The 21746-nt window shown below is 37.4% G+C and overlaps 2 protein-coding genes across 7 annotated transcripts in view; one reads left to right on the top strand and one right to left on the bottom strand.

Annotated features, from left to right (window-relative positions):
• The first annotated feature begins 1538 nt into the window (after positions 1–1538).
• On the top strand, positions 1539–8514 carry LOC104832237 (thiamine transporter 2-like). Its single transcript, XM_010568309.1, has 5 exons — positions 1539–1699; positions 3717–4533; positions 6745–6937; positions 7456–7597; positions 8392–8514. The coding sequence occupies exons 1-5, from the start codon at positions 1550–1552 to the stop codon at positions 8512–8514; spliced, it is 1425 nt and encodes a 474-aa protein (XP_010566611.1). The 5' UTR covers positions 1539–1549.
• A 3559-nt stretch (positions 8515–12073) lies between these two features.
• The window catches only part of AGFG1 (ArfGAP with FG repeats 1), a 38008-nt gene continuing 28335 nt past the window's right edge, over positions 12074–21746 (bottom strand). Inside the window, exons 6-15 of one of the 6 annotated variants that reach the window (XM_010568303.1) lie at positions 21125–21244; positions 20422–20493; positions 19249–19458; positions 18199–18382; positions 17423–17502; positions 17045–17137; positions 15465–15512; positions 13895–14053; positions 13188–13279; positions 12074–12807 (exon numbers count right to left, since the gene is read on the bottom strand). In XM_010568303.1, the coding sequence (XP_010566605.1) occupies positions 12748–12807; positions 13188–13279; positions 13895–14053; positions 15465–15512; positions 17045–17137; positions 17423–17502; positions 18199–18382; positions 19249–19458; positions 20422–20493; positions 21125–21244 (1118 nt within the window). In that variant the 3' untranslated portion in view covers positions 12074–12747. The remainder of the gene's footprint in view (positions 12808–13187; positions 13280–13894; positions 14054–15464; positions 15513–17044; positions 17138–17422; positions 17503–18198; positions 18383–19248; positions 19459–20421; positions 20494–21124; positions 21245–21746) is intronic. The other 5 variants (XM_010568304.1, XM_010568305.1, XM_010568306.1 and 2 more) reach the window with 5 other exon arrangements.

Genomic DNA, 21746 nt, shown 5'->3' with positions numbered 1-21746 from the left:
CTCAGTTTGCTGACAGCCTGTAAAGGAGAAAGCTTCCCCTGCAATCTTCATGGACAAGTTCTGCAAGCAAGAAGAGCTGTGATGAGTTGTTATTACTATAATTTAAATTCTGTAAACATTTCATCACGTTTAGAAAGAACTTTTAGGAAACAAAAAGACACAGAAATTTCTTACTACCTCCAGTCCTAAAGGGTGGTTTCTGACTTCTCTTCTACAAGACAGAAGGTCATCCTAGGAGGAAACTGCACGTGAATCCACAACAAATGCACCACAGCCACAGCTTTGACAGGTAATTAATTACCTTCAGAGTTATTTGGAAGTATGCTGGCCACTCAACTGCTCAGCGCGTTTGGAAGTGATACAAGATTTATGCTGATGTTATTGATCAGTCCAGGGTTTAATATATTTTTATTTTGAAAAGGTAACAGATATCAAAAGATCTCAAAGCAGATCTAGAGTTAAGGATCATACAGGCTATATTTTCTATACAATGATTTGTAAGAGAAAGATGATAATCAGAGGCAAACATTTAAAATCAAGTTTCAAGGTTAGGGCTGGTTTTTGTAACATTCTTCTGAGGTCGCAGGAATACTGCTTTAATAACATACTATTTATGCTAAGTTTTAATAAATACAATCTCACAGCGCAAGTAGAAGCACTTTTGAAAATGTGCCTACTACAAGATGGAATTCAACAATTTAAAAGAAATAGCTTGTAACAGCTTGATTAAACATCACTCAGTGCTTTGCTTTCATTCTCTTACGTTTCAGAACATTCTTGTTTTACTTGTTTTCTGGGAACAGTGGAACTGACTAAGGCAAAACAAGTAAAATAAACTTAAAAACCCCAAATCTCTATACTTCTTTTTGCTGCCAACTACAGTGAAGATACAAGTCTCATTCTTTTCCTTTCGATCATCACTTTCAAAAGTGAAGTCAAGCTTCCTCTTTTCTAAGTCTGAGCAGGTACCATGAGCAGATAGTTTCTGCATCTTTCTTTACCCACTCAAATGTCTGGAGTGCAAGAAATATGATGAGTGTTAAAGCATTTTGAAGACACCGAGCTCACAATGGGTTGTGAGCTGGCTGGTGGCTTTCATTGTCTGCAAAAAGGCTTGCACTTCTATCGTTCCACTTGGCGCTCAGGCTGCAAATCAACAGAAAAAAGCCTCCTTGACCATGCTGAGAACAAGCTTTAATCACACAGTTTGCCCACTCATTTATTCGGAAATGAGACTGTAATGGAACTTTATTCTTCTGCTAAGATACCTCCACTCAATTCTAAGTAAGTCATTAAGAACAACCTTTGATAGATGATACAGAGACCGGAGTTTACCACCACCAATGCACCTTGATCCAAGTTGTTCATTTACAAGCTGCATCCGTGATCACTGGCAGGTTTAAGTGAGAGAAACATTAGCTGAAGTAGGGTTAGTTAAAAAGTAAACTTGCAAATGAATTTTTACTAACTAATTTTACTAAAGAGCATCTTTTAAAATTCCTGGTGTGCTCATTTCTTCACTACCTTTTTTTTTTTTTTTAGGTAGACTATGGATTGCTGGAAGAGAGCCACAGGCCACAGCTGGATTTATCCCACACTGATCATCTGTGCGAGTGGATTTTTCTCCACAATGAGGCCATCAGAACCTTTTCTCACTCCTTATCTAACCGGACCAGAAAAAAACCTAACGATTGAAGAGGTATGCAACTATTCTCTTAAGTAATAATTAATATGCTTAAAGCATTAAGTCCTACAGCAATAACTGAAGGGGAGATGAAGTGTTCAATAATACAGGTATATTTATCTAGAGACTCATATTTAAGATGCTTCTGGAAAAGAGTAAGGTATCACCTCTTTTGCAAAAGGTCAAAACTTTAAAGTCTCCACATTCTTAGGACTTTTAAACCACTTTGGTGGCTGTTTAAGAAGTTGATATTTTCAGCAAAATCAGGCCAGCTAGCTCCTCTCTCCACCTAGAGCCCCAGAAGAGGGGCAACACTAAGATTTATTTAACCTTATCATGGAATTGATTACACTGACAGTGACATAGTGATTGCAAATCATAAGAAAACAAAGCAGACTTCCCCTTATGAGCTGTTAGATTATTACCTACGTTACAGGGCTGTTTTATGCATTCATTAACCTGTGGAGGTCAGATTCACATTCGAAAAAGTTCTGGGGTTTTTTTTTTGACAAAAGCACGCACTGCAGGTTTCCTTGCTTTGCTCCTCTGTTCAGCAGTGGCTGCTTCAGGAGTATGATTCCCAACAAAAGGGGACATAGTTAACAAGTGGCTGAGTCATGGAGCTAATGGTATAATTAGAAAACATAAGCTTGCTACACCCACATACAGCTAATATGAAGAACAGTCATTCCTGATGTGCAGTAGCAAATATTAAGGCAGAAGCCCGCTAGCATAGTATGAACCCAAGGTTTCTTCTGGGGAAAAAAAAAAAGTATTCGTGGTTTGGGTTGTTGGGATTTTTCCCTCCCTTTTTAATTTTTTTTTTAACCACAAAGGGAAATTTTCTGTCTTATATGAAACTACACAAATAACATGATAGGATGCCTTAGTTCTGATTCCAGCAAGAATCCTTAACTCAAAAGAAAGTAGAGTATAGATATTGGCTCTTTCAGTCAAACCCACCTCTGGTAAGCTAATTCCATAAGTTTCAGTCAAACACCTAAAAATTCTAATTATAGTTCAGAGAAACAAAAGAAGTCACCCAGAAAGATATAGTGAACCTGCTGCTCATCATGCAACTCACTCCAGTACAAGTTCAGAAGTATAAAGATAACCACCTGCTGTTGTTCCTCCAGCATTTGAAACAATTCCTTTCTAATCCAATTGTTTAAGCAGAGAACAAGTGATCATGAACAGATACCCCAGCAGGTCCAGCAATTACTGGATAAGACCTCCCCAAAACAGGCAATTTGTACATCACAGAGTGAACTTTTCCTATGAGTGTATCTAAAAGAAGCTCCCCCCCTCCAGCTGTAGTCAAGCTGCCTGGGCAAGCACTGAGCTTTAGTGGCGACAGTAAACAGCACCTTCCAACCTGAATAGAGATCAGATTTAGAAAAAGAAAAATAATTTCTTTTCAGAGCATCTATGCATTGAAGGCCAACTAAAGCTTACCAAAATACTGTTCCATCAAATACTTGCTTACTTCTTACACATTACATTTGAAGAAAACATAGAAGGTGAGGATAACATAGTAACAGCTACCCACTCACTAAGTATAGTTCCAGTTCCCTCATCATAAGAGGCATACTTTTTTTTTTCTAATTCTGACAAAGGAGAGAGGTGACCAAAGATATACAATGACTCGCATAAAAGTTAAAACTAAATAGGCATTTATTTTCAGCCACTGTGGGGAATAGGATTTGATGCTGGACAGGCTTTCCTCTGACACAAACAGTTACAACAGCTTTAAACAGCTGCACCTCAAAAATCTACCTTATTCATAAGCCTTTACCAGAAATATTTTTAAAGCCAATCTACCTCTTTATGTAGTGGAGCCTAGCATAACTATCTTCACCTTTTCAGGAGTACATTTACAGTTTTGTAATTCAAGGCAGTTTAACTGCACAATTCACACAATTCAGTGTCTCCTGTCACCACAACTATGTTTCTTCAATACCATCATCAAAAAGCTTCAAAGTCAACATTTAAAATGTATTTTTAAAGAAATATTTCTTTTATTATTTCCTAGGTTACCAACCAGATTTTCCCAGTTTGGACATACTCCTACCTTGCACTCCTTTTCCCAGTCTTCCTGATTACAGACTACGTGCGCTACAAGCCCATCCTCCTCCTCCAGGGCGTCAGCTTCATCATCACGTGGCTCTTGCTCCTCTTCGCACACGGAGTGGTGGCCATGCAGGTGGTGGAATTCTTCTACGGGATGGTGACAGCCACCGAGGTCGCCTATTACGCCTACATCTACAGTGTCGTCAGCACCGATCACTATCAGAGAGTGACGAGCTATTGCAGAAGTATCACTCTTGTTGCAGCCACCGTTGCGGCCGTGCTGGGACAGCTGCTGGTTTCCTTAGCAGATGTATCCTACTTTCACCTTAATGCCATTACTTTGGCTTCCGTGTCCCTGGCATTTGTTTGTTCCTTTTTTCTCCCAATGCCCCAAAAGAGTATGTTCTTCCACAGGAAAGATGTCACAGAAACTCCCCCAGGACCAGATAAAGTCGTGGCTACAGTCGGCTCCGACGGGCCATCGAGCTGCCAAGAGGACAAGAGCTCTGTATCCGCTGACAGGGGACCAGCACCTGAACCGCAGGCTGATAATCCCAAGCCCCAGAATCACATGCTCAGTGTACTGGTGCAGCTGAGCAAGGACCTGAGGGATTGCTACAGCTCTAGGAAACTTCTGTACTGGTCCCTGTGGTGGGCTCTGGCTACAGCGGGCTTTAACCAGGTTCTGAATTATATCCAAGTGCTGTGGGACTTCAGAGCCCCCTCTCACAGCTCTGCAGTGTACAATGGAGCTGTTGAAGCAATAGCAACTATTTTAGGTAAGTAAAAGATCATTATCAACTACTTCTAACCCATCCTGTGCTGATGGCATTCTTCAGCAAAGTCTTTGGTGCCTTTCTGTTCATCTTCTATGAGGACCAAGGTCCACTGCAACAGCCTCCAATATGTAACACCCAGACAGTGTGCAAAGCATGTTTGTAGTGTACAATCTTCAATGGGGTCTTCAAAAATCATCTTAAAAAATACAGATATAAGCTTTTCCTTCTTAGGGGAGCCTCATTCCACCAAAGTGTTTTAAGGGTTTAAGTTCACAGCTCTGTTTAGACCATGAATTTAACTCCAAGTAAGCAGTTCAAAAACCCTGTGCAATGACACCTTGCCCATTCCTCCCTCAAATACACCTTAAGCTAGGCGGTTTAAGAATTAAAAAAAGCATATTAACAGATACACTGTTCTAGATTGTCTGTTTAGACAGTGGATTTAAAGATGATTTCAGGATGAGTGCTCCTGAACAAATATTCAGTGACTGCATCTGTATCCTGATCAATGAGTTTGCCTCTGGATACAATATACAAGGAGAGGCTATAAGAGCTGTAATTGTTAACACTGAGAAAACAAGTGATCTTGTTAATGTGCATAAAGGCTTGAAGGGAAGGAGTAGAGGATGGAGCCAGAGTCTTTGCAGTGGTACCGAGTGACAGGACAAGAGGCAAGGTGCACAAATTTAAACAAAGTTCCACTTAAACATACAAGAACATTTTTATTGTAAAGGTGATTTAACACTGGAACAGGTTGGCCAGAGGCGTGGACTCTCCATCCTTGGAGATGTTCAAAACCTAGACACCATCCTGAGCAGCTTGCTCTAGTTCACCCTGCAGGGCTAGGCAATCTCCAGAGGTCTTGTCCAACCTCAGCCATTCTGATTCTCACTATGTTACTTGGTCCATCCAAATGACATTCCTCTTTGGCCACAAAACAGAAGGCACATGGGTAAAGTGCAACTTTATCTGAATAGCTTACAGTACCAATGGAGCCCCATTTTCAAGCTCACATTTACACAGCTATATCTTCTCCTTCATACCAGGAACCTTATGGCACATTTCTACAGGGAACTGTGTTTACTCTTCCTCCCTGCAATCAGCATGAAAATGCACTTTACTGAAGGTACTCCAAAACTTCTCAGGCTACTGGTTTGAGCAGTATTCCCAAGGGCTTTCTTGCTTTTACACTCTCTGGCACTTGATACTATTTCAGGGTACAGAAAGCACTCACGCTACTAGAAATGTCTGGTTATAGCAATGATGGACCAAAGGAGTAGGCCTGCTATGATTTTTTTGAATTCTGACGAAGACCACATACAGCCAGCAAATGAAGTCCAATTTTGCACTAGTGTGCTAGCCTGCCTGAAAACATCTGGGCAACTAGTAGTCTCTGGACTCTGATAACTCACGGCTGTATAACCTGCCTGGACCAGACTTCTCTTTGCATTTGAGCTACTAACCTCAGCATATCATGTTTCAAAGAGCTTTCATAAACCTACAGGAGCCTCTGTGCTAAAGGAGCATAAAAAAATGCCATAGCTGGATAACCTTCTTAAACTAGTAGAAGTGTTTCTCCAGAATTAAGATGGGGAGAAAAGTATACCTCATCATTATTGCAGAGATTAAAAAAAATAATTAAAAAAATAAAAATCAAGGCACTGGAGTTTGTTATACCATATTACAGTCAAGTAAGGGTTTTTACTGTATGTGATTGTTAATAAGGCATTGAGAAATGCAGTTCTTAAGATTTTTCACCAGAAACTGAAAAGATGCTTTCATAAAAAAAAAAAAGCAAGCATGAAAGAGTACAACAGATTTTCATTCCATAAAGATCTTTACATGAAGGAATTAAACTCCATTATGCATATTTTGGCAGAAAATGCTTGGTAGGATTGTTTTTCTCTTTGCTCACAGATGTCAAAAAATGGGAGTAACAACAATAGACTGTACACTGCTGCCTCCAGCCTTAGGCATGAGGCATTTTCTCAGAGTACTTCTCTGCAAAGGCTCTGTAAGCAAGGACAAAAAAAACCCAAACAGAGAGAAGACTCCCACACCACTAACAGAAAATATAAACCACACCATTATCAAAGCCCATTGTGACCATAACAGTCTCAAGAGCTGTTGGCATGATCCATTTAGACAGTTATGCAACAGCTCTAAAGGGATGATGATGTTTCAGAGTTTTAATTATTTTTAAATTTTTAGGCTCAGCAACTTCCATGGCAGTTGGATACATCAAAGTAAACTGGGATCTTTCTGGAGAACTGGCTTTGGGAATTTTCTCTGCAATGGATGCCGGTTCTCTATTTCTCATGCACTTTACTGACAACATCTGGGCATGTTATGCTGGTTACCTTGTGTTTAAAGCATGCTATATGCTTCTTATAACAATAGCAACGTAAGTATAATACACAACTGCTCTAATTAAACTGATTTAAATCAGTAAGTGTCACATTTTTAAATTTATCAAAATTTTACCAGAAGTTTCCCTAGAAATAAGATTTTTAAATAGGTCATGGCAGCAGCACAAATTTCTAGCTTGTATAGAACTATGCTTAAAATTATATGACATAACTATTACAATAGGTTACTCCAAGTCAGAAACTACCTTATTCTGCACTTAGCTGTTCAATGGTCTCTGTACAAGTATTCTCTAAATGATCAAATGAATATACATAGGTCTTTATTTAGCAAATATACCCTTTACTTATTCTGAGTGGATAAGTAGGATGCACAGAAGTGCCAAAGCCAGAAAAACAAGGGATTTCTGCCAAAATGAAGCTGTTAAATAGCCAAGATTGAAAGGCTTTATCCTTTGAAGAAACCTCTGTGCACAATTCCCAAACTTCCTCCCATAAGTAAACTGCAAATGTCCTTGTTCTCCATAGTTCAGTTAACCTGTACATTCATTTTCAGGTTTCAGATTGCTGTCAATCTAAGCATGCAGCGTTATGCTTTGATGTTTGGCATCAACAACTTTGTTGCACTGGTGATTCAGACAATTTTAACTGTTGTTGTAGTAGACTCAAAAGGCCTGGGACTGGATATCAGCACACAGGTAAGCTACATTACTCACACTGCCCTCAGTTCTGAAAGAGGGTTCCACTCCAAGATTAGCCTCTGGGAAGACACTAGGTAATGTGCTAGCTTAGGACAGTTACTTGCTTGAAAAACAAGTTCATTTAAAGTGAACTGGCAGTAGCTACTACAACCTATTTGTCCTCTAGTCCTGCTAATTTTGCATTTCTGCAATAATTTTAAGAATATTTTCATAGAGCAAAAGGGAAAGGCCACCACCTATTACTCAGGTTTGGTTTTTTTTTTATTTAAAGGCTTAATATTCATAAGTTTAATGTCAGAATATCCTAAACAGAAACAGGAAGCAAGCTGAAAGGCAATCTATGGATCTGTTACTAGGGTAATTCTAAGTTACGCAGTTTCACTGGATGCACCTTTAAGTTACTGTAATTCTGAAAATGAACTGATCTCATGATTCCCCATTAAATTTCTAAACGTAAAGTTTAAACTTATATAGCGAATGAGGTCCAAGTCTCTAGCTTTCATCTTTTCAGAGAAAAGCGAGAAAGTGCAGGGCAGCTGTCCTCCTCCCTTATTGAGGTGGGGAGGGGAAGCACATAACAGAGTATTCTCTCCCCCTCCTTTCACAACTGCAGACTTCTACAGTATGAAGTCAAGCAGCCAGACTTCTTGAATCCTTTCAAGATGGCATCATTTTGGGGCACGGCTGACAGGGAAGGGAAGGCAGCAGTGGAGGGGCACCCCTTAAGTTACTAACAGGAAAAACAGTTTTTTTACTCTTCCTCCTCCTTCTTCCCCACCTCCATTTCCCAGTTTCTCATTTATAGCAGCTACTTCACCTTCATAGCTGGAATTTTCCTGATCAGAAGCATATACACCATTATGTCCATCAAATGCAGAAATACTACTGTGGCTAGTGAAAGCGTTGATCATTAACAATGGAGACAAAAAGAATGGTTGCAAGCAACAGTGCAGAAAGCTGAACAATTCATCTGAACAATGAATTAGGAGAAACAACGTTCAATCAAGCAAGACTAGTCAACAGTGAAACAGGCTGTTTATGAGCCTACAGCATAAAGAGCTTTGTCAACAGGATGATGCATTTCACCTATTTTCTTCATCAGTAGTTTAATACCAAACAATCCTCAATCAATCTTCAATTTCAACTCAAATTTAGTGATCTGACACCAAAACTTCGATTAATGCCACAACAAGCAAGTACATACAGTACCTCGCAACAGAAGAGCTTATAGAACACAACCTCTGAACTTTCACTTCTACCAAGTATTTCAATTAAATGCAATTTAGTCATAGACATAAGATGTTCAAACATTCCTAGGGAATCTCAAGAAGCAATTGCCGCATAGCAGCTAGATGACCTGTTGGAAAGCTTGTCACAGAAGCGTTTTGAAAACTTAAGACTTCTTCAACTGGAAGTTGTGACATGCATTTTTAAAGCAAGTTAACAAATAGCAATAAACCAGTTTTTTCCAAAAGATGCTACTTCTCTATGTTCAAAGGTAGATTACTACAATGCTGTACAGCACAGCAATACTGCCACTTTAATTTACAAATGGCCAAATGCAGTCATTTTGGATTCCACACAGACAATGCACTCCTCAGAAATCTGAAGTTATAGGACCATAAGGAAAACGTCGTTATATAGATAAGCTGCTACTGATGCAGTGACAGCTTTACTGTGAGTCTGTTGGAGATGTACAAATAAAACACACGAACCTTCCCTTTGAGTGTCTGTCTTGATAAGCATATGCATTAATTATGTCTGACAACTACCGTGACCCACACACACACTTATCTTTGGAAGCAAAAAAACTCCTAAACTTCTTAAGTCATGGGGAGACACTTCAATTTCTATACAAGGCAGTCTTACTGAAATAACACAACTAAAACTTCAGATATAACTAAAGCTAAGTTCTTTCAAGTGTGTTCAATAATGTCCACTTTGGAGTCAACTGTATCAGATAGCAGCAAATTCCATTGTGTTCCTTTACCACACAACTTACAGATTTGCCAGGAGTCCTAAGTAACTGATGTTTCCCCCAACTCAGCTCACAAGAAAGTAAAAAATCACTAATTCCTTTAAAAACATACCTTTAAAAGCTGCTTGAACTTGCCTTTATGCCCCAGTTAAGTTTTCCCTTCAAGAGAGCAGAATACTTGCACCATATTTATAGTTCTCTTTCAGGAATTCCAACTAAATTTGGTCCTTTTCAAATTAATTTCTTGCCTCAGCATTTCTTTCAACACAGTGCTTGGGATTTTACAGCCATTAAATAACTTTGAGCTGCAGTACCTGGGCATCACGTCTACCTTGTAGAGCTCAGGATGTACTACTTACAGCATCTTCATACACATGTAAGAGCTGACATATTAGGATTAAAAGTATTAATCTAGAAGGTCTCCAAATTAATTTTTGGTATAAGAGAGCTAAAGTTATCATCAAGTGAAGTGCTTTGATGCTAAAGCAGAAGAGGATTTTGAAAAGCTAGTGGAAGTATAGCTTTTTTGACAACTATGCTAGTTGCGTGAGCAATTGCGTGAACAACTGCAGACATTTCTAAGACAAAAACGTTTACAATCATGGGTGAAGAATTGATTTTGTAAATATAGCTATTTTAAAAATCCAATCAACAAGACAGCTATGGTGTCAGTTTCTGCTCAATGTAAAGGAGACTCAAAACAATACAAGATCTTCAGCTACTTGTCTGGAGTTTGACAAACTTAAAATTAGTGAACATACACTAAACAGATGCAGTTGTGTACAGTATAAGTTGCCAATCTTTAATCTGCATTCAAACTAGTTATGAAAAACAAGGTATTCCACTATTTCTGCAACATAATCTAAAGCTGCATGCCTTGCATACTTAAATGAATTTCAGCATCTCTTAGCAGTAATCAGCTTCACTTGGATCAGAACAATTTCAATAGATTCTGATCTCATTAGCCCTTGTCCAAAGCTTAATTTACATCAATTTAGGTGGAGAGCACAGGATTGTTCCCCTTCCACAAGGCTGTTCATCTCCTTGATGAGACATCTGGTTGATTTGGTCCAGTTCCCTGCAATAAGCCTATTTAAGTGTTCCACAATTCCTTCTGAACCCTTGCAGTTCCCCACTCCCTACTGCATTTGTGTGTTACTATTCCAAAACACGTGAGGTCAACAACAGGGAAAAACTCCAGCCATTTATACTATGCTAGAAAACAGTGGTGAGCACAAGGGCATCACTAACATCTTGGAAACCCTCAATTGCTGGGGATTTGTTTAATGACTTCCCAGAGAATCTTAGGAATTAAACTATACACCATAGTCTATCCAGCAGTCTCCATCAGAAAGAAAAGACAGACTTCAAGTCTGTTTTAACTTTAAATATGCCAACAGGACAAACCCAGACATTTAAGTAGGGAATGCCACTATAAACAGCTTGTATAAGCTGCACGTCCCCTGCTTTGAGATCTCCAAAGCTCAAAAAAAAGAAGATACAGAAATTACTACCCTCATATAGGCAGGCAATGGAAGTCAAAAGCACTGGCATAAGACGGTTTTTACAAGCAGCGGTCAAGTCTTTCAGCTCCCCTAGAAATAAGCAGATGTAATTGACTACCTGAATGTTACAAGTGAAACATCTTACATTCAAGAATTTTCACATTTGTCTCAAAATGGGCTTGCACATCCTTTTCTCAAAAATCAATCTGACATTATTTATTCCTGTTATCTTGAAAGCTTTTAGAATTTTATTCTCCAGCTGGTCAGAAACGTTTTTTTAAGGTTGCAGTTTATGTATTCATGATATATTTACATTATCTGCCTATTTCCAGTATTACACTTGAACTTAAGCCAAGTTATCTCTGTGTTTAAATCACCATCACCAACTACTGATTCAGAGTTACATTTTTCTTGAACCTTCTTACTATTACAGACTAGACAAGCCAGACGTTTTTCCCCCTGTACAAATTCCATTCTAGTATGGCAGGAAACATCCCAGTAACTAAAAAAAAAAATCAGTTACTTTAATATTCCACAGGAGGTCTAATATATATCAATTTTAATAAAAAGAGTGCTATTACATCTGTGGTACCTTGGCCTGCTATTACACATGCTGTTCTGATCACAACTAAGTCTTGTTCTAAGACAGTCATTAGCTATCCACAATTACAGGTCTTTTGCAGCTAACCATTTCTCAACTAACTACCCTCCTCCATGCTTCCAGTGTCCTTCATTACACAGCTACTCTGCCAAAATAATCCAAGTTCACTTAACATTTTCTTGTTCAATAGATCACTTCACTTGAGCTAGAACAGCAAGCTTAATCACAAGGACATGAAGAAACATATCCAAGTGAGGCACATGAAAATGTTAAGCTTAAACTCACCTTTAAGCATATTGCTTTTGATAACTCATCTATGTATGAGACTCACAATATGTACATTTTAACCCAATAAAATGTTACTGCACAGAAATAATGCTACACAATTGGTTTCTTTTCTAATATTTATTTTTTTCACCTGCAAACTGTAGCAAAACATGATCAGCTTTATTATGCAGACAGGTATCCCTCTACCATTAGAGATTTAGGCATGTATAAATAGAAGAGCTCTTAGGAAAGGAAAACATTTTGAGAAATGAACAAACCTTCAATTTAACTTCATGACTTCCAATACCAATGGTTAAAATGATGTAGCTCATTCATTCCAAGAGATACAACAGCACCTTAAAGTGGCTGATCTATTTCCCAGTAACATTTTTCACATAACAATGTGTTAAAGTTACAAATACTGATATGCACAAATAGCTATTTTCTAAGAAAAATATGTACAGTACTGCAGCATAATGAATGTGGTATCTGCAATAACTTATTAGCCAATTTTAATATACATGATACCGCTACTTTTTACCTGCCAGTTCACAGGTTCAAGGATGTTACCACAGCCCTCTGTTTTGCACGTTATTATCTGGTGGGGGGGTTGACTTTCTTGGGTTTTGTGTATTAATTTTTTTTTTTAATTTTTTAAAAGGTACACAATGCAGGCTTTTATTTTTACTTCTTTTTGTGTTTAAAGCTAATATCAGTGAAACAAGACAACAGTGCAAGAGGCGCAGAGATGTTATGTGACCACATAAGAGTTCTTTTGGGTAAAGTGTCTATAAGGCTATAAGAAAGGATTGGTTGATGAGCTTCCTGTTGGAAATTGTCCTGTTGGTGCACCAGCCTGGGGGAAAACAAAGAAAAATAAGACAAATCTTTTAAGATTTTTTTTCCCCATACTGTAAATCATAAATGCAGGATATATAAAAAAGAAAACAACCTATTAGGAAATATTTCTGTCTTTATGTTGCAGTCTTTTTTTTTTCCCTATGGTTCTCTGAAATTACACTACTATAAGAGCATGGTATACAAGTACCCCTGTTTTGATTTGAACAACCTTACAAATGCCATGTCACCATAATACTGAATTGCATTTAGGAGATTCAGATGCTGCCTTCCCTTATTTGAAGAAAAAAAAATAAAAATCTTTGTGTGTCTCTAAATTGTTAGAGATTATGCCTCTTCAGACACACAGAAGTTAATATCATGCAACAACTCACTTACCATAAAAGGGTTACTAGATACTCCAACAGCTGCAACTTGTCCAAAAGGAGTTACTACAGGCTTTGCCTGTCCAAATGCAGCAAAACCTGCTCCTTGGAAAGATAAGTGAAAAATATTAATACTAGTAACCAATCTTCAAAGGGTTCTTTGCTGCAGCTCCCACACAAAAATAAGTGGAAGCTTGGACTGTACAGTCAGCAGGATTGATCCTACTTAAACACTATCAGGAACATAAGCGTAAAAAAAAATACCACTCAGCTTTTTGTTTGTTTTCAACGGCTCGGAACTAATCCATTTCCAATTTCTACACATGCACTTTTTTCAATGTTATTTTATCATTTAAATTTATGGGAGAAAGTACTTTCCAACCTTCTTTTGCTTGTGTTCTACGAAGTTAGAGAAAGTGTTATAAATCAGTTGCAGACACTACAAAAATGAAGACAAAACAATCCTGCTTGCATAAAAACCCTTTAAGCGTGGGAATACTTATAATTTTAGTATCAGATTATGGTAAAATTTCAGTTATGTCACTGCACACAGCCAAGTCACAAAGCTCAACTACAGAGCCAAACCAGTGTGGGAACCCCTCATCAATATTATTAAGTTCATATAGAAATAAACATGCACCCATTATTGCTAACATACACACAGATCATTTTCTCCATGTTTCCAATTTAAACAAGATTATCTAAAAGGTAGAGACCTACCATTTGGCTGCTGAGCAAAAGCAGTCTGTTGAGGGAAAGCTGCCTGGGTTGGGAACGTGGGCTGCTGGAAGTTGCCACTGAAACTAGTAGGAAGACTGTAGGAAGCAGGAGTTCCAAATCCTGCAGGCATGCTCATAGATGCAGTACCAAATGTTGCTGCTGGTAGGCAAAAAATAACATTAAATTACTTGTAAGAAATCACTTCTTTCATGAGAGAAATCATTATAATGCCATGTTAAGAAAAGTCTCCTAATGCCTCAGTGACCATACAAAAGCTAGGTTAAACTTCTACAGCCACTGATTTACTAGCTTGGATCACCACCAACTGGGTGCATAATTTACTTTTGCACTTTAAAAATGAATGGAATAATTTAAAATTTACTAGATCCAGCAAATTCAGATATATTTTCTGAAAAGGAAATAGTTTTTTTTAATGTTCTCTACATTATCATATACTTTCCCCAGAGTTTTTCTGGTCAAAGTCTGTACACATCAGAAGCAAGCACTTTCAGGCAGCATAAGCCCCTCTGTTTTTCTCCTTCTGAGAAAAGCATGAAAGGATCTTCCTACTCCAAGCTGCATTACAGGAAATTACAAGTCAAAAAAAAAATCATCATAAGGGATACATGCATCCCCTCTCTCTTCATCCCATCCTTAATATCACTTTAAAGGAAATTCTCACCATGCACATTGTTTGCACACAAAGTTCCTATTGCAAATGCTCTTACTATTCAGGTAAGACTTAAAACAAACAAACAAAAAACCCCAAAACTTTTCATCTGATTCTCTGCTGAACATTTCAAGAACAGAACACACAGCTCGTGTAATTCCACGTGCCTTCAGCAAATAAATGGGAGCACATCAAGTTCAAAAATGTAGTAACAAAACCATTATTCAGTCTTTTGGGAGTTATTCTTGAAAGGAGAAGCGTATAGAAGTTTTTTTGGTACAAATGCAGACACCAGGCATTTTACTCCTGCTAAACATTAGACACAACTTTTCTTTTGAAATGTTGTAAGTTAGATTTTATGCAAGCTCAACTGTTTTAAAAAAAATATATTTAATGAATATAGCTTAATTATCAGTTGAAAAATTTACCCCAAAAGTATTCAAGGGCAAGACATACACACATGAATTGTTGACAAAGTACACACAAAACTAATGTACTAACACTGTTCTCAAGTTACAGTTAGCAGAGAAGCTATTCCACAGGAAAACTTGCTAAAACAGCAAACAAAAGCACAACAAAATGAGCAGTGACTTGGGATATCCCAAAAGGCATCAAGCTACTGTTGGTAGAAGCTTCAAGAGTCACTCAACTTGTTACCATTATGTTGTGACCATGGAGGATATCAATAATGGTTTTGTTTTAGTTGCTTAATAGGTTGTCTACGTATGCTCTTCTCTCCCTTTGCCCAGTTGCCAAATACCCACACCCACAACCACTCCATTTTAAAAAACAGAAAGTCTTCCGAAATTCTATGTGCAGAGAACCAGATAGCTATCAATAAGCTTTTACAAGCAAGAACAATTAGCCACAAGAAACTTGATACCAAATGTGGCCACCTACCAAAATGAGCCTGAGGAAATATGTGAGAGTGCATTGCTCCCGAGAGGCCTTATGGAAGCCACAAAGAGACCAGACAATGTCAAATCATTTATACACTCTTGAACAGTCATTTCTTAGTTATATATATCTACAGAAATATACACACATATTTACCAAACAATTCATCCGTAGCATGACCAGCAATAGATTAAGCTAAGAAAACCATTAGAAATAAACGCTACAAAACAGATGTCCCATATAATAAACAGCCAAGTTCATGCAGAAAGAAAGCTTAGCATAAACAGACAAGCTACAAGTTTACACCTTGCACTGAAAGTGGTAGAATATTATCTTTACTTATAGTCATTATCTCTGTCACCTAGTATGTAACATCAGTATAGCTGCCAAAGGGTTGGAATGTCTGCAAGCCAAGGATAGCAGTTTAGAAGGTGGAAGGATAGAGTTACCATATTCAAATTTATCTAAAGAGGCTACAAGTTCTTAATGATGCAAAACAGCACAGTTAAGAATGAGATTAAAATAAGGAAAAAGATATTTTGGGCATTAAATAGCTGAACAAGCTTAACTGCATAATATCTCAAAAGGGACTGAAAACAGAATTCATTTTTGCAGATGACATGAATTTGATCAATTCAGTTTTAACTCAGCCTGATCAGTTTGATTCAACCTACTTAAAACTAGAGGCAAAGCACGACTCAGTGTTAAAATGCATACATCAGCAGATTTAAATCTGTGGAAGTCCAGTTAATAGATAAAAGTGCCAAAATTTAGCAGTGTCTGGAAAGCAAAATTAGCATAATCTAGCAGTCATCTAAATCCAAGTTCAGTGTTTTGAAGAAAAGTACAAGTTTGCTTTTTTAAAAAGTGATTAAGTTTTTGTCTATGGAATTAGGATTCTACAGAATCATCCCCTACAAAATTAATGTAATTCATGAATGTAAAGATTATATTTAAACATATGCTTTACTGTTACAAAAGAGGAAAAATAAAGGACACCACCAATGCACACAAGAAGTGGACTGGTAAGGAGCTAACAGCCTTGTCTTCCTTGGTTCTAGCTCCAGCTCTTTGGTTTTGAGGGCTTTCATGACTTTGAAATAAAGAAATTAAAAAAGCAAGTGCACTAGCTTAGCAGCAGAGCTTTCAAGATCCCCGATTTCAGAGCAACCTCCTGTGAAGCGTGCTTCAAAACCAACATTATAGTCTTGGAAGGTACCCAACTGGTAATACACAGACTACAAATAGCTTAGGTAGTATTAGAAGATCTTAAACAGATCATTTTGACATTTTTCATGGCCACCATTTGAAATCCTAGGATTGGGCCAGAAACAGGAAATTAATGTCCTCAGCCCAATAAAAGACATCACTTAGCTCAAAAAAAAAAAAAAAAAGAAAGTTGATTCCTGCAGCCTATTCATAAATATTGTTCTCTACATTGAACAAACACACAACATGTCAAATAGACTAGAGACAGATAATACAGAAAATCTTTAAGGGACAAATTACACAGCTATGAAAAAAAAGAATCAATGCAAGTCTTGAAAGAAAGTTTCTCAAACACTTGGTGGTTTTTTCCTAACCTGTTGCTCCTCGGCTATTGGTCTGGAATGGATTTGTTGAAGGTGCCACTGGGGCAACAGGGGCAGCTACAAATGGATTTGTGGAAGGTGTTGCTGAAAGATTAAAAACATTTATTAAATAGTCTTTTAAAAATAGCCAATCTGACTCACTTTTAAGTTTATACAGCTTTTATACAGAGATACATAAATATCTAAAGTTACATGAAAAATTAGGAGTTGATAATAAAATGCTTAATTTGAAATGCATCGCAACAACTGTACTTTTTTGGCATCCTTTAGTAACTTCAACATCACTAGTGCCGAAGTATAGCACTATCAACTAAAAATTAGTAAGATGTTGCTTACAGTCCACAAAAGGTGTTAGTAACACTTACATACCTCCAAATGGAGCAGGCACACTCGAAGATGCAGGCTGTGTCTGTGCAGTAGCAGCCACAGGTACTGTTCCAAAAGCATTGCTGAAAATAATTCATACGTTCAGTGAAGTCAAATTGCTCATTTAACAATTAAATACAACTTACAATTATTGTTAGCATGTAAAAGAATAGAAAAGGAATGCTTATGTGCAGTTTGCAAACTGCAATATAATTCACTGATGCCAGGGTCAGACCTATAATTAGTGCTGAGCAATGAAAAATCATCTCCACCAGCAGCAGGAGAAAGAATATTGAACAGAGGCCATCAGCATAAATGTTGCAAAGCAGAAGCTTTAGGGGCACTTGCAATACCAAGCACAGCTATAACAGGTGTTTGGTACTTATTACTTCAATGATTTAAAAAGTGGTTGGCATCATTTATATAACAAATATCTGTTGTAATTTTTTTGCCAGGGATGATGCTGTGATTTTCAGTATACATGCAAATATTCTGTGTAGGGAAGTGTTACCATCTAACAGGTTTAGCATGTCATGACTAGAAAGGTGCAGGGAACATTCTGCTGACAGAAAGTATTCTTAATTTTATCTTATCATATACTATCAGACAGTTGCACTATTATTTAAAACAAAGGATGCAGTTTCAGTAGTACCATTAAACTCATTCAACATTTCCCCATTTAGAGAAGAAATAAAACCAGATTTGAGATACAACTGTGAGCTACTTCTCTGCATATTGCTGAAGTCAATATAGAAAGCCAGCTAATTCTAACAAAGTACCTGCTAACGTTACTGGTTGAAGTATACGCATTACTAGAGGTTGCTGTGGAGCTGAACACGCTGTCTAATTCTGCTAGAGCCGCATACTTGTCTGAAGATACACTTGACTGATTTGGGGTTGACAACGCAGGACCTGCTGATGCTGACACTACTGTACTGAAGCCACTTCCTTGCTCACTGCCACCTAGAAAGAAAAAAAAAAACAGATTAAAAATGATGACAATGGTTTCACTTTCTGCCCTGCCAACACTGAGAACTAAATGAAAGTTAATGGACAGTTTAAGTTTTAGACTTAAAAAATTAAATATCCATTAGGGCATACAGGAAAAAAGAAAAAGTTTAACAAGCGATTAGCCATCAGCAAAGTGTCATGCTTCTTCTGTAGGTATTCTGCAGCTCCAAAGAGCCTCTGGTTTCCCTGGAAAATGACAACTCAATACTACCATCACCTTCAACTAGAAAATTTAACAAAACACATACCCTCAAATAATCCATTTCAGAACACAGCTCTATGTTACAAACCAACACAAATTTTTATGTACCATTTGAGAAGAAATAAAGTGACAGAATGATTAGTTTTTTCTCCTTAATTTAAAAATCAACTAAATCCAAGTATCACTGCTACTAGTTTATAAAAAACTAAAGCCAAATATTTTTGTGGCAGAGAGGTAGGAAAGCTACTCTGGCAGTTCTCTGTAACAACTATAGCTCTCCATTCAAGAGCCTTCGCTATAGGCTTTAGCACAAATATAAAATATATATTTATATATTTTCATCATTGCAGTAATAATTATTTAGATATTTCCACTTAGAGTTATTCATCTTGATAGTAAGAATATTCCCAAAAAGCAGTCTTCTGATGACATCCTTTTGGAGTGATGTTAGTCTTAGAACTTACATCTTGCACATTAAGGTACACTGATGTGAAATGCTACTGGTACCTTAAAGAAAGGACATTTTGAAATACAGTCACTATTTTGACAAGCACAGCCATCCTTGTGGTAAGCATACACACATGGAATAAGCACATCAAAGAATAAAGTTTAATACCTTGCCCTGCGCTGAAGATATTATCTAAATTAGCAAGAGCTGCATATTTGTCAGCTGACTGGAGATTCGGTTTATTCACTGCAGCTTTACTGGCTGCAGTTGCTGTTGTGCTGCTCTGAGAAGCATTGAAGGCTCCAAAATCAGCACTGGAGGATTTGGGGAAGTTATCAAAGTGAGCAAAGTTAGCATTCACGGATCCAGCACTTCCACCTGTAACAAATGAAGTGAAACATAATCAACGCTCTGAAGGTAGAGAAAGTTTTTCCAACTGTAACTGATGACAAAATAATCCCACCTCTTTGTAGTTACATGAGGCAACATGTTCCCCCAACCCATCCCACACATTTAAGAACCTTTCCCATTTCCTTCAAAGTTACATTGGGTCATCAGAAAAAAATAATTTTTTATGTTTTTCAGTCTGCAGATCAGGGATGAAAAACCCCCAAACTTCAACAGCTTAAATCACAATCATAATTTGATCTTGAAAAAACTATATGCTATTTATTAGCTGTTAAAGTAATTTCAACAGTAATATTTGGTAGAAAAATAAGTATTTTTCTGAATCTTTAATATTCGAAATACAGAAGCTTCATTTTCCTGTCATGTCTCTCTGATGAATAGCTACTATTTGCATTTACTTAATGGTACAATGTTTAACCATTTCAGATGTCAGTCATCGTTCTAAGCAAAAAACAGTGCCTAGAAGTCCAAAAGTAGTATGATTTCATGCCAAGGTTTAGTGAGATAGTTTGGTTCTCTATTCTTGGATTTTTAGACTACTTCCAATCAGGAAAGAGGTGAGAGGGAAGACACAACACAGCTCTTTTTATACCAAGCTTCCACTGATGTCAGAGATACATAAATCAATTTTAAAAATCTGACTTGGGCCACACAACTGAACTTCAGTTCAAATATGAAACCATGAGCTTCCATCTCTTCAGTGTCCAGAAAATTTAATCTAAGCAGGTCACATACTTAAATTTAAATGAGTTGTTTCATTAAGTGTATCACATTTTGTAACAGTTGGTTGAGGATTCCACTCCTACTACAGAACACACAGCTTTCTAATAGCATAATCAATAAGTTAAAACATATGCAACAGTAGGAATGAAAATGCTATACTACAATGGCATAAAATGAAGCAAGCTGAGTTTTCCACTGCGTGGAACTTACTGTGTACAGCCTGGAGAGGAAAAGCTGAAGTAAATTCACCAAAACTGCAGCTAGATGAAAGCGTTCTGAACGCTGGACAGCCAGAAATTGTGTGTGGGTTAAAGTTAACATAAGAAGGGAGAAAGAAAATTTGAAAAAAAGTTTAAAACGACACCACACTCAAAAGAAAAAAAAAAAGGAAAAGAAAGTCAGTCAGCCAAAGATCTAGACAAACAGCAAGTGTAAGCTCAAGCAGAAGTTCTAAAGCATGATCAACTTAAAGGAAAGCAAAATAAATCTTAGCAATAGGCTCTACACGTGAAGTCAAACATGCTGAAGTGTGTGCATATGTTATACATCCGCATAGACACACTTTTTTTTGGTACTGTGATGTGCTTTTGGGTCTACTGAAACACTTCTCTTACAAGATAAAGAGTCAATTCATTATTTATCAAAAGCAGCATGGTTTACTCTTTTCATAGTTATTTCAGGTGTAGAGCTAACAAACACATAGTGCCATAAATCAGACTTCTGAGTAGCATTAGGAAAAAAAATAAAATCAACACCAAACAGAAGGAATTCATTTTGAGTTTCCCCAGAGCTTCAGGTGGCTTGATTGCATTAAAGCAGGCAGATGCAAGAAATAAACTCAACTTAAGTACCTTCCAACATAAAGGTAAGGATTATTTCAATTAAGTATTAATCAAAAGTCTAGGAGTTCTACCTGTATTTTGGGGCTGAAAAGAAGACTGACTTGCTGTGGGGAAACCTCCAAAATTACTCGAGCCACTAGACTGTCCAAATGCATCAAAGTTTGCAAAACCTGCATTTGCAGAGTTCTGCGCTGTAAATTGCAAAGGAACAAAACATGTTAATGGATATGGGAAATAAACACAAAAACAGATGTATTAACTGAATTCATGGTCATGACAGCCTCCAAGGGTTATGCCCTGCCTTGTAATTTCTTTTTACATGAAAAAATTATACATGATATTCTACAAATGAAAGTTGTCTTTGAACAAGCTTTCACAAATCACCTTCACAGAGCTGTACCAGTTAATGCTACTTCTCTCCTCCTCACACATGCTACTACTCACAACTGCATGACCTGATGAAGTCAAGTTCGGCTTAACCCTAGAGTGTTTGCAGTGGTGGCTGGTCAGTGAAAAACAGCCAAAAAGTACAGAATACTAGATGTATACCTGTAGAACCCAAACCAGGTATCATTTTAAGTGCTAGCTTCCAAAACTAGAATTTGTGGACTAACTGAACATTTCTTTGGGAATAAAAGTTAGAAAGTATCCTTGCAACATACTGAAAATTTGAATTCCTCATATACAAAGTGC

The sequence above is a fragment of the Haliaeetus leucocephalus genome, unplaced genomic scaffold (assembly GCF_000737465.1).
Source record: "Haliaeetus leucocephalus isolate CR32 unplaced genomic scaffold, Haliaeetus_leucocephalus-4.0 Scaffold240, whole genome shotgun sequence".
Classification (NCBI taxonomy): Eukaryota; Metazoa; Chordata; class Aves; order Accipitriformes; family Accipitridae; genus Haliaeetus; species Haliaeetus leucocephalus.
This window is presented reverse-complemented; position numbering and strand designations above follow the sequence as displayed.